This window comes from Hydra viridissima, unplaced genomic scaffold (genome assembly GCF_058129835.1).
Source record: "Hydra viridissima isolate aposymbiotic clone 2 unplaced genomic scaffold, HvirCarnegie_v1 scaffold_4, whole genome shotgun sequence".
Classification (NCBI taxonomy): Eukaryota; Metazoa; Cnidaria; class Hydrozoa; order Anthoathecata; family Hydridae; genus Hydra; species Hydra viridissima.
Window position 1 is genome coordinate 17,734,348 of NW_028324303.1, and position 14,345 is coordinate 17,748,692.

The following is a 14,345-nucleotide window of genomic DNA, read 5'->3' on the forward strand; positions in this document are numbered from 1 at the left end:
TACTGTTTAAAATAACATTTTTATATTATATTTTTATGTTTTCACAAAGAGCATGAAAATGTGATAAACTTAAAGATTATATGAAAACATGTAGGAAAACAGAAATAATTACTTTTAATGAGAATTAAATGAATACCAACTTTTAAATACACATTGCAACAGCAAGAAATATTATAAAACAACATCTAACATTTTCAATACTAAAAATTACATACCAATAGTGTTAAAATGCCATTTTGAATGGATTTTATCAGGTAAATTTATAAATATTTTCTAAAAACAAAAATAAACAACAGTGCATCTAATAAATAACTTTTTAAATGGTACAACATTGTTATTGATGCATTGATGCATTGAATTTATTCGCAAGTATAAGTATAAAAAAAAAACAACCTCTAAAAGAGCCAGCAGTTCCTCAAGTTCATCTTTTAACTTTGCTCCTTTATATAAACAAAAACAATCATAAAGTTTTTCCTCCAACTGAAATAATCCCATATTTTCTTATAAAATATTTGCTGTAAAGTAAATGAAACGATACAATAAAATAATGAAAAGTAAAACAACAATAATAAAACATCAGTAAAAATTTAAAAACAAAATACAAAATATGACAAGATTGTAAATTAAATTTAATAACCTAATTAATTATTTAGCTGATCAGCATAAGATTTTTAGTATAGCAATCCTCACTAAGCTTATCAGCTGCATTTAATTGGATGCATCAGTTTGAAGAAGTAGCAAGTGACAATAATAATTCTATCCATAGAAGTATTAGAAAAATGAGAGAGCTGGCTCAACCATTAAACAACCGTAAAAGACAGTGAAATTTTCAACCATAAAAAAATTTGAACTCAGATACATTATGTTTACATGTAAGCATAAATAAGCTGGCTCAGAACCATAAGCAACCAAAAAAATCAAAAATAAAACTAATCATGAACTCTCTTGAATCTACAAAGCGTGCTCAAAACCACCAAACCAAACCCAAATTTAAAACTAATACAAAGCATGGACAAGAACATGGTTAAATTGTGGATGCCCAAAATTTAACCAAATTTAAGGATCAAAAAGAAAAAAAAAAAAACTGGTCGTAACATTTTCAACTCTAATACTTCATGCATGCATGTCATAATATTTTCAACCCTGATACATCATGCATGTATGTCATTATATTTTCAACCCTGATACATCATGCATGTATGCATATTATTTTCAACCCTGATACATCATGCATGTCAAAGAATTTCAACTCTTATACCTATTGCTTACTGTGACTCTCTCATTTGTTTGTTAACTCGTTATTCAATTTTCTGAAAATTCAATTTTTTAAAAAAAGTTTAACTAGTTTTTAAATTTTGAAAAAAAAAGAGCTTTTTTTTAATTTCTGCTGTATAGCAAATGAAGAGAAAAATTTGTACAAGATGTAGGAAGAATAAAGAAACAAACTAATATATGAATAATGGAAAAGAATTTATGTCAAGTATTACTTGTGCAGATAATGCAATAATAAAGAGAAGAATTGGTGTGAGCATAGGAGGGAGTGCACAATGAAGGGAATGTTTGGGTAATGCTACAAAAGGATATTGCATTGACTTTAAAGCTAAAAATAATTGTAAGGAATGTAAATGTAAACTTAGTAATTTAAGATGGGTATGTGTACCATGTTGTGGGGCTAGTACATGTGATCATAGTAAAATAAAATGGAAATGCTGCAAACCAAATGTAATATACTATTTAATGAAAAATACTGTATGATTGATTTTTTTAAATTGTAATAGGATCCCAATTCACTAAATATCTAACACAAAATGCTTTACGATGTGCTTTTATCATATCAGTAATAACAAAATCTTTACAAGCTGCAAATTCCCATTGAACAGTGCACACTTGTTCGACTTAAATCACCAAATCTAGATCTAGAAGTAAACTTAGTTAATTTTTTTCAATTGCACCATACAGAGCTAGCTAATCCATTTGGCACATCCTAATGAATAGATAGACATTTATTTAGACTCCTAGCATTTGCTTCAGTTAGATATAATGCTATTGGTGCCAAATATAAAACCCAACACCATTTTAAACCACTATTAAATTATTACTAGTTTCATAAGTTACCAAATCATCATCAAGAGTAAAAGCAACAACCTTACCCCCATCCTCCATCATCATGACTGAACAATTCATTTCTAACACATAATTAGCCATAAATATGGTAACTATAAATAAGCCATAAATGTGGTAACTATATCTGCTACACCAGAAACAGGGTAAAGATTTTATGAAGATAAAAATCTTTGAGAACTAGTTCCAATGAACTGTATGTAATATCTCTTATTATTCTTATCTGTAGACAAGGTAGGTTGATTTGTAGTATTTGATTATATGACATTCAAACCACTAAGATATCAAAAAGTGCTGAAAACTTTCTACTTGCTAATTCATTTTTTAAATCTGAGCTCAATCCCCTATTCAACATGATGGATATTCAGCCCAATTTGTCAAGTATACATTTACATAAGTCTCACATGCTTGAAGCATCAACATAGTTTTTAGTAGCTACATCTTGATTACTAGTTGAATCTGTTACATTTGATATTTCATTATTTGCCATGCTTATCTCACCAGTAATTGCACTACCAGTCTTTTTCACAAAATGATGTTATTATCAGCATAAAACTTTGTAGCAGCATCTTAATTGTTAGATAGATCAGTTACACTTGGTATTTTATGAGCTCCCATATCCAACACACCATTAAAAGTACTTCCAGATTTTCTTTCTGTGTGCTAGTTAGATCATGTAAATTCATTATCTTATTGTCACTCATGTCCAAATCTGCTCTCATATAGTTGTCATATTTTTTTCATAAGGTTTTCTATGTATGATAATGACACACCACCATCATATGAACTTGTTAACAAATTTATCAACAGTCACATTTTTTATTGTTAAAGAAATTATAAATCTATTTCTAAGTTTACAACTACTTCTCCTGGTGTCCAAATCAGTCTAAAACTTATAACATCACCTACATTTAGTTGATATGTTATTGAAAATCGTATGCTTTTTATCAACCACATGTAATTTTTCATTAATAACTGTGTTGAACAACTCTTTTAGCATTTTTATCATCATGTTTCAGATCTATTCTTAACATTCTACCAGTTGGTAACATTGGATACACACCAATATAATCATTTATCTGTTGACATAAAAACTTGTTATATACTATTATCATAGGTTTGAAAGAAACCACATGGATTCATTGCTATAGATCAAACAAGTAAAATGCTAAATGGAAAAATATAGATGTGGATTTGATACTTTTTATTTTCCAGAATCTTAATTTTTTGGATATGTGAGATTATTATGTTATACTGCTACTCCATCTAAACTAGAGACTAAATATAATTTTGTTGGACCCATAGCAGCTAAATATTTGACATCAAATAGAGCTGACAAAACTTTTAGTATTAGAGAACAATCTGATGGAGAATTAAGCGTAGGTGATACTAAAGTTGGTTTTTCTTATGTTATTAATTAGACACCAGACTTTGATTTTTCAATTTTTTACAATTAATAATGATTAAAACATAAATTTTTGTATAAGTTGTTTCAAAATAATTCTAATTTAAAACTATTTTTATATTTAGACATACAAATTTACAGGACTTCAGAAAAATATTGTGATACCTCGCAAAGGATTTTATTTTGTTTCAAGACATTGCCCAGAGCAGCTATTCAATTTAAACTGATTTAATTGGATTCAAATAAATTTTAACTTATTTTAAGTATGAATGTAAACATATCAAACCAAAAACCTGACTGTTTTGAACACATCAAGAGTTCTATTTTAATAAACTTCAGAAAATTAAATTTATTTTAACTTATACCAAAAAATTTTATTTTAATTGTTACTAATTATAAAAAATTGAAAACCAAAGCCTGGCATCTAAATTATTATAATAGATGATAAAGAATATGAAGGTACTCAAGTTCTTTGACAAATAAATCTGATAAAGTAATCAGATCATAAATTGTACACTGATGATGACTATTAAAACCATGCAGAAATTACTAAAAGTAAAAATGCACTAAAAGGGGTAACAAAAAAGATAGCACAACTCCAAAATCAAGCAAGAGTTGGAAATTAAATAAATTGTTGTAACACATTTAGAATGAATCCAAAACAATTGGTAAATGAATGACTATACTTTTACCTATTATACAAGTAACCAAATGCATTACTAGATAGGCTTGACTTACTAATGGCTAGTAAAATAGCTGTTAATACAGGAGTAAGGAAAGAAATAGGTTCAATACAAATTCAGAGAAAATATGGAGTTTCACTTGAAAACTCTTAGAGAATATCAAAACTTTTACAATCAGCTAGATGTCTTCCGCTGATATTGTTAAGAAGTTTAGAAATGCATGTAGTAAAAGATGGACTTTACCCTGCATAGTATTAAACTGCTCCTGGACTTTCATGGGATGCTGCTCTTAAATTAACTGGTGCTAAATTAGAATTACTAAGCAAGCCTGACATCTTATTCATGATTGAAAAATGGGGTTTAGAGCTTCTAAAAGATTTGCAAAACCTAATAGTAAATACATGGTTGATAAATATAACAAAGATGAACCACCAAAGTTTATCATGTATGTAGATGATGTAAGATATGTAAATGGGCTTTATTCTGGAAAGTGTAAACCTTTACCTAGGCATGGATTTGAAATGATGAATGAAAATGAAGTTATTTCATGGACACAATATACTTGAACTTTTCATAATGATTATCCATCATCATTATGATTTACATAATGACTATCCATCATCATTATGATTTCCATAATGATTATCCATTAGCTCTTGAGAAATTAGAAATTGATAAAGTTGAAAAACTAGTATTTAATTTATGTGATAAAACTAACTTTGTTGTTTATCATGATGCCTTAAAACAACATGTAAGTTTGGGTATGGAGATTAAAAAAAATATATTGTGGTATAAAATTTAAAGTGAGTAATTGGTCCAAGAAATGTAAAAAGGTAAAAAAGATTTTATCAAGCTCATGAATAATAGTGTTTTTAGAAAAACTATGGAAAACATACAAAGTAAATTAGACACATTAGATTAGTTAATGTTGAAATTAAAGCAAAGAAGCTGCCAAATCAAACTTTAAACACTGTGTGATCATTGATGAGAATCTAGTAAGCATACATATGAAAAAGAAAACACTAGTATTTAACAACAGTATACTTAGGTTTTTCTTGACTTGAGTAAGATAATAATGTATGATTTCCATTACAGCTGCATTAAGAATAAATATGGAGAAAAAGCAGAGCTAATGTGCAGAAACACTGACAGTTTGATTTATGAGACAGTTTGATCTAGAGACTGAAGATTTTTACAAAGATATAACTGGAGATTTTGAAGCTAGATTTGAAACAAGTGAATTTATGCCTAATTATCCAAGCAGTACCAAAACTGGATGTTATAAAAAGGTAAATGTTATGTTCAAACTTGAAAAAAGTGTATTTTTTAACTCTAAAATTTATACATTAAAAATCTTGGATGGAAAAGGAAAGAAATTTAAACCTGTAAAAAATAGGATAATAACATTTGAAGTCTATGAAAGTTGTTAAGAATCAAAATATAATTAGATCATAAACATTATTCATATTTGTATACATGTAGTACATACAGAAGAAGTAAACAAGTTTTAAAAATGACAAACTTATAATTTTGGATGGTGGCATACATACACTAGCATGTAGAAATTATATAATTTTAAAAAATGACGTATATAAAAGGTATTGCATAAAAATGCAAAAAAGTTAAAGAATCGGATGGTGAACAGCTTAGTTTCCAAAGTGTTCAAAACATGTAATGAGAAAAATGTAAAATATGTAGCACTGCAAAAACTCTTTATGCAAAAAGGTAAAACTGATTCAAAAGGGTCTGAAGTTGGATCAATATTGAACCCTGTTATTAGCAAATTACCATTTAAGATGCATTTTACCTGGTCACAATTTTGCTGGTCTTAGTGCAAAACTAGGTGAAAGACTTAATAAAGACTTTACACCTAAAGAATGGACTAAATTTATAAATAGAGTTGACAATACTTCATATCATGATGATGTATGTTATATATTGGATAAAGATACAAAATAATGGATAGTATTTATGATCCAATGCCTAGAAAAAAAATTGGATAAATCAATAGTTGAAAAGATTATTGCAACAAATTTGAAATTTGGAATGGGCTTGAATTAATTTGATTCTTTGAAAAAAATATTAATCATTTAAATTCATTTTTGAATTGTTCCAATTTTTCAAAACTAGTAGATAAATTACATAATGAGAAGAAAATTTGTTAGAAGTAAGCAACATTGTTAATGGAGTCAATGAAATATGAGCTGCTGATCTTGTTAAAATGCAGATCTAAATTCAACAAAGGTGTAAAATACTTTTTAGCAACCATTGATAATTTTTTGAAACATGAATGGTTAATTCCACTAAAAGATAAAACAGGTAAGACTGTTGAAAAGCATTTAAAAAGTTATTCAATTAACAAAAGCCAAGTAAATTTTGGGTTGATTACAGTAAAGAATTTTATAACAAAAATGAACAAAGTCTGATAGAACTATACTTTACCAAAAATGAAGAAAAGTCAAGGGTAGTAGAAAGATGAATCATACGAAAGAAAAAATGTTGAAGTAGTTTACAGCCAATTCAATACATGTATACTATAAACATTTTGGATGATCTACTTAAAGAATACAGTAATTCTATTCACTCTTTGATAAAGATGACACTTGTTGAAGCTAGTTTGAAGAAAAATTAAAATTGTGGAGAAAACTGTACCCAGAGAATGTTAAAATAGAAGAAACCAAAACCAAATTTTTCAGTAGATGACAAAAGTGAGTTTTTAGCAAGAAAAAGTCAACATTAGAATAAAGGTTACACAACTAGATGGATTTGAAGAAGTATTCACAGCTGCTGTAGTCAAATCACAACTCCAGCTACAAACAAGATTAAAGATTATAAACTGCTGAAATTTTTTGACATGCATACATGATGGTTTGAAATTTTTTGACATGCATGCACAATGTATCAGGGTTAAAAATTTTATAACCAGTTTTTTTTTTTTTTTTTTTTTCATTTTTAGATTTGGGTAAATTTTGGATATACACAATTTAAGCATAAAATTTCTTGTATTAGCTTTAGATTTAGGTTTGGCTTAGTGGTTCTGAGCCAGCTTTGTAGATTGAAGAGTTTTTTTGATTATCTTTTATTTTATCAAAACGTTTAGTAACAACAATGTTTGTGCAAGGCATGAAATTTTTTGTTACAGCTTTAATGTTAACAAAGAAATAAATTTAATATAATAAAAGAAAACTATGTATGCAGTAAATATGTTATAGAAATGTAACCATTTCTACTGAAGTTGAATAGAATAATTTTCAATTTTTAAAAGTATTATAGTTTATAACTTTATAGGTACTTATTTTTCTGATTATCAACAGCTAAAACAATCCCAGGCATCCAATCAGGAGAGTCTGACACAAAACAGAGTAGCAACTTCACTGTATAATGTTAGCTCACTTACTGAATTTTTTGTAAACAATGGTCTAGACAAGATATACAAGCAGCCCAATTTCACTCTATCATACATCTGTTCTGAATACTTATATTATTAGTTTGAACTTGCACTATATAATGACTGAGTACAAGCAGTGAAGTGATGGCTGTGTAGTATAGTCTTTAAAATAGCTAATGATAATAGATTGCTTGAACAATCTTAGGATATTCTGAGCTGTAAAGCACACTTGAAAAACAAATGCAGATAAACATGTCAATACTTATTTTGAAATATGATTGAACCTGATGTAGATATTATATTGAAAAAATATATATTAAAAAATAAAAATACTACAGCTTAATTTAAAAAACAAGAAAGCAAAACTTTAGTTATTTTTTTCAAGCTTTTTACTTTTTTTGAAGAAAAAAAAAACATTTTTTTCCTTAGACATGTATCCTAAAAGTATATTTAGTTGAATAAAATTATTTTTTAGCTTCCAACATCTCAACAAATTCAAATTAAAATATAACACTTCAACATATTGAACTGAAAAGAGAGTTCAAAGAGAAAAAAAATTATGATTTTTATTTTACCTTTAGACTTTGCATTTAACTCTGCGTTTGTGAACTCTTCATAAAATACAAAAAACAACTCGGAGGAATATGTTTCAAAAAACTCCTTTATTTCATTTTCTACAAGAAGATCTAAAACAAAATTGCAATTCAGAACATCAAAGATAAAGTTACAAACATTAGCTCAAGACAAATAGACAAGTGAGACAAAGTAATTCATCAACTTTTGAAGTATTTCACTATATTTAAAATTTAAAAAAAGTAATAATAATTGATAATCATTATTACTTTTAAACCTGAGATTTGTGGCATTTTTAAATTGATAATATATTAAATTTCATGATGGAAATTAAAATATTTGATAAAAAATATTTACTTTAGTATCTTTTTAACTTTTCACTTATGATATTCAGCAGCAATTTAAAGAGTCTGCTTTACTTTTGTTGCTTGTTTTAGAATTATAACAAATAAAAATGTAAAGCTACAGTTATGAATAATATTGCTAAAAAGATTATACTTTAGTCAATTTCTAAAAAAATAAAAATTTCTAAATATAAATAAAACTCAAAATAATCAATCATTTGAACATTTTTAAAAAAGATCATTTTACTATCAGTTGTTTAACTTTTAACTGATGGTTTGATGAAAGTTTTAACTGATCTATGGTTTGATGTAGATATTGTGTTTACTGTAAATAATAATAATTTTGTCATTAAAAAACCTTTTATTTTAGATATTATCACATTTGCAGCTGTTTTTCTGTTTATAAAGTTTTGTTGGTACACATTAACGCTTTAAAGAAGTATGCACAACCAATAATGAGAACAATTTGAGGCCACTTGTAATAAGTGCATTATATTAATGGGAGCAAGATAAATGGGATTATATTATTAGTTTGGGAATTTTTTCTCTTGTTCTCTAAAGCTATGTTTCAAAAATATCTAAAATAATCAAAAAATTACAATGTTTATATCTACTTTAAGGGGGTTAGAATTTTATAGTAAAATGTGTATCTTATCACTATAATCTTCTATAAAAAATTGATTTATATTTCTATTCTTTAAAATAATTTTGTAGAAAAAAATTGGATTAGGTAAATAAAACAAATTTAGAAATAGTCTACTATATGCATTAATTAGTTATAAAAAATAGAGGTATTTTAGAATATCAACAAAATAAACCAGATTTCAAATTTAAGCTAAATTTAGTGTAAGCCAAATTACATGTAACCAAAAGTGAGGTCAGAAGACTGTGTGTGAAGTAAAAATATTCTTACCTAGTAGATTTTTGAGAGACTTTAGCCGGGCATGAGTATCTCTTTTTTGATCTAAAAACTTAGCTGTATTCTTATTTCTATCTTGCCCTGATTTTTTCCCGGGATGAAACATTTTCCTGTGTTAAATTAATATAATTTTATAACTAAAACACAAAATGACAAATTATAAACAAATTTCAAAACGGTATGGTTTTAAATTTTGAAATCTCAGCATCCATTTTGTTGCAGTTGTTTAGATCGCAAAGCTATACTTAAAATGACCTTTTTAAAGGGCTTCTACCGTAGCGTCAAACTGTAACTAAAAGAACATGTTATTATTGATATTTACACGTTAACTACAATCGGAAATTCTTGTTAAAACATAAAATATCTCCAGAAAGTTCAATTACAGTATATCGACTGCGTAAAGGACAAATGTTGTATATTACATTTTTACTAAACAAAAATTTTATTACATAAGAATATTTTATTACTGCTGGTAAGAACCAGCAGTAACCAATGCTTGTAGAGGACTTTTGTAATATCTCCACAAATGATATTCCTCAATAGTTGTAATACGAAACGCAATAGTAATATCTTGCTTTTAGCAATTGTTTAGAAATTTGAAATTCTTTTTTCTCTATATTTTTTTTGGGCCTACTACATTTTCCCTTTAAACAGTCTGATCATATGAATGCTTACAATTACAGTATGATCATATGAATACTTACAATTGCGTATCTAAGGTCAGTCAAATATTTTAGCTGGACTACTAAATAACAACGCAAAATGATTTTTTATTACTTTCTAAACTACACCATAAATTTTTACTTTTTATTTATTTCGACGTTAAATGAGTAAAGTAAAGAGTATTTAGAACAATTTTCCCCAATCTACTACAGCTAAATTCGGTCCGCATTCTTCTGAATTTAAGCCCAAATTAAACCTCTTTTCATACAATTTGGCATGCTTATGTAAACTTGCCTATGTAAAAACGTTAATCCAGTGTTGTGTAGTATAGTTGACTCATCTTTAATTATTGTAATAACATTAACTGAAATCTGCGATATTGTATCCAAATGTTGTGAAGTGTACAGTTTAACGTCATAAATGATTTTTAAAATTTCAGAAACTTTAAGTGAATTTTTATGAAATATTATCATCTGCATGGAAGAAATATTTTTGCGCTATTTTATTTTGGATTCTAAATATATCATTTAGTTCTAACTAAAGTACCACTAAAACGCTGGTCTTTGTCATTTTTTACAAAAGGAATCAATTTTTTAAAGACTAGTTGAGTTAAGCTTAGTTTTTATCTGCATTTAAGTTCTCTTTCGGCTTTAACTAAAATTTTTATGGCAGTATAAATAGGGGCCTAAAAATACGCGAAATTAGAAAATAGAAAAGAGATTTTTTTTTACAAATGTTTTAGGGTTGAATGCGAGGATCCAGCTTAAAATTCCAAGTCAGTTTTTTTTCAAAATTAGTTCATTCAGACTTCAATTTTAAGACCCCAGTTAAACCGGGTCTAAAAATTGAAATATAATTTAATTATTTTTTTGAATCAATTTTAAAACCGGTTACTTAAAATTAATTCTTAAGTAATTATCGCATTTTAAACTTGGAATCTCTAAATCCCGGGGCATAATTTTTTTTTTTTGTAAGAATGACTCAATTCTGTTAATCCAACTCATAGAAAACTTTTTTGTTTTTTCGAAATTTTTTTATTAACAGGAAACAAAAATTTACCAAAACAATTTACCGGAAAAATAACAATACCAGAAAAAAAATACCAGAAAAAAAATACCAGAAAAAAAAAAAGTTTAATTAGTTGTAAAGTTGAAAGATATAAGTGCCTAAATTTGAGCAACTTAAACGCGTTTGTACAAAAAAACTCGTCTTTTTTTTTTCCATTGCGTAAATTATTTTTGTTGCCACTGTCTTTTAGCTGTGTTTGATGCCATTATTTCCTTTAGATTTGTTTTGGATCTTTCGGCCAGATCTCGAAAGTCTGACATTTTCAAACTTTTCTGATGGATAATGACACTAGGTTTTAAACAGAAAAATGAAGCCCTTTTTACATTAAGTACTGGGTAGTTAATTTTTTTATTGAACTTTTAATAGCTTTGCTCTTTCGGCTCGTTTGATGCTTATATCATAATATTGATATTATGTCCCTAGATAAACAATATACATCATAGTAAATTACACAACCCAATTAAAAACTCTATAAGCTGAAAAACAAAAACTTTTCAGATAATCGTAAAAAAAGAAGTTTAACGGCGTCAAATCGCAAGATCTTGGAGGCCAACTGACTTCACTGTGGGAGATTATGCGTCCGGGAAACTTTTAAAGCAGTAGAGTCATTGTGGTTTAGGCTGTGTAGTATGTGGCTCCATCTTGAAAAACCAAATATTACAACCATCCGATATTGGCTACACAAAATTGTTTAAGATTGCGCCATAGAGCACGCAATTCCATGATTCTTTCAACATAAAATGCATAACACAAAGTGACTTTTTTGAGGACGAATTGGTTTTTTCTACAATTTTCCCTTGGATTTTCATCAATCCATATTCTGAAATTCTGCTTGTTGGCATAGTCATTAAGATAGAAATGGTCTTCGTTACTTACTCTTTCTTGGAGTTTTTTAACAACTTTGACTATAGCACACTCGTTTGGTTGATTATGCGGGCCGAAAAAATCACGAAGAACACAAAATATACTTTTGGTTTGAACGTCCATTTTCGTTAAAGGCTTCAATAGCTTTAACATGCTGCTCAATGCTTAACATTTCCATGATTCAATTTGAAAACGAATCAAGAAATCAAAACAAAAAACGAACCTCCATTCATATTTAAAATCTGTCGAAATAATTTTAATACACCTTTTAGATACTATGGTCACGGCATGTCCTATTTAAAACAAAACACTACAATTGTGCTTAAGATTTAAAGTTTAACAAAAAATCTCTTCAATTTTTGGTGCTCGATTGTACTCTGAGTTTAATTCGAGTGTGGTGGCCGAGTTGATTAAAATTTTGTAAACAAAATAAACTGGTTTTAAATAATTTAAAGTTTTAAGAAACTTAATTTTGTTATTAAACATTTAATATTACCAAATAATTTTACCAAAAACTTTAAGTGTGAATTTATGAAAGTGATTTTCCTGTTATTTTTATTAAACAACTTTTAAAACTAAAAAAAAAAAAAACAAATTATATCAAAAAATAAAAATTATTTGTGCAACAAACTTTTTTTTCATTTCTTGTATTTTATTGGCAAAAATCACAAAATTATAAAGTTTAACAAAATAAAGTGTTTTAGTAATTACAAATATATGAACCATGTTTTTTTTTTTTTTTAAGTAGCACCCATATTCTTATATATATATAACTAATATATATAACAAAGTGAGTTAATGGAAAAAAATAATACTAAAGAAGTTTTTTCGTCAAAAAACAATGTCACAACTGCATCAGCTTGAAAAAAAAATTACAAAAGGGCCTTTTTTTGTTCTTTAAAATTCTTTTTTTATTTTTTTCCTCTGGTAAAAGAATATAATTTCTTAAAAGAATTTTTATTGTAATGCAATTAATGCAATTTGAATAAATTAAATATAAAAAGATAGTTTGAATTGTTAATTGTTAATGTAACTGATCAATAAGAAATAAAGATCGTAAGCTTTGTTTTTTAGAAAACAGAAAAATTTAGTAATTTTTATTAGTAATTCCACTGGTGTTTATACTGTTAGTTGCTGCAAAAAAACGATAGAATTTCTGAAATTTGAAGAGTATTTAATGTAGGAAAAATTTTTGATTATTGAAATGATGTAGAATGTATATGTAGAAACTTAAATCGTAGTTTCAGCCATGATAAAAGTTGTGAGTTTATTTACATACCCAGGAGATTCCATAATGCCTCGTGCATACAATTACATTTCCAATAATGTATAAACATTGACAGCCATTGGTCATGTTTTCCGGCTTTTTGCGGCTTTTCGACTTGATGCATGAATCATAAATTTCGATCGCCCAAATTTTAATGTGCGTAGTGGTATCTTTTTTTTTACTTTTGAATAAGGAAGTGAAAGTCATATTAACAAAATTAAGTATAATTACAAATCACAAGAGTTGCTCAGGATCATAAAAGCTATTAAGGTTGCAAAAAATCACATGTTTAAACTCAATACCTTTTTTTTCCCCCGAACCAATCCAAAATGTTACCATTTAAAATAATTTCGTTTAAATTGCAGAAACAATTCAAATTAAACTGCTTAAAAAAGTCATATTTTCCAGGAAACTCCAAGAAAATTCCGCTATATGTGTTTACGTCATAATAAACAATGGTTGGACTTTTGAGAAATAAAAAAGCATTTTTTATGTAAATTTTTTTATCATGAAGAATTATCATGACAAGGAAGTCAATATTGAATATCCTAACACGGTAGTTGCGCCCACTTATTACTAATTAAGACTCCTTTGATCAGTAACTCATTTAGTGTTCCATCTCGTAAAATAAACTTGTGTCATTTTCCAACCATTAACGCAAAATTGTGGTTATTTTTTTCTTGTATAAAAGATTTACAAATTTTACAAAAATCAACTTGTACCGAAAAAGTTTATACGAGAGCAATACCTTACGTTCTGAAAAAAAAAAAAAAAAAAAAATAATAATAATAATGGAATTGAATACACGTGTACTTATACTAATGGTGTTTGGTTTAAATAAAGTTATGACTGCGCCAATCAATGGTTGCGATGAAAAATGTGGTACGTTAACTTGGCATTCAACGGGAATATGTTTACCTTCAGGCAGATGTAGATGTTGGTGGGGATGGACGGGTCCCAATGCTGTAAAAATCGATAGTGGAGAGTTCAAAAACCAAGTTCTTGCCGATCATTGCACCATGCCATTGAACGAATTGAATTCAACTTCAG

General features: G+C 27.5%; 1 protein-coding gene across 5 annotated transcripts in view; it reads right to left on the reverse strand.

Moving 5' to 3' along the window:
• The window catches only part of LOC145182716 (ral GTPase-activating protein subunit alpha-1-like), a 35,570-nt gene extending 25,902 nt beyond the window's left edge, over positions 1 to 9,668 (reverse strand). For all 5 annotated transcript variants that reach the window (XM_090084030.1, XM_090084028.1, XM_090084032.1 and 2 more), the window contains exons 1-4: positions 9,428 to 9,668; positions 8,173 to 8,283; positions 394 to 440; positions 216 to 273 (exon numbers count right to left, since the gene is read on the reverse strand). In XM_090084030.1, coding sequence (XP_089940156.1) covers positions 216 to 273; positions 394 to 440; positions 8,173 to 8,283; positions 9,428 to 9,539 — 328 coding nt within the window. In that variant the 5' untranslated portion in view covers positions 9,540 to 9,668. The remainder of the gene's footprint in view (positions 1 to 215; positions 274 to 393; positions 441 to 8,172; positions 8,284 to 9,427) is intronic.
• Between the last annotated feature and the right edge of the window lie 4,677 nt (positions 9,669 to 14,345).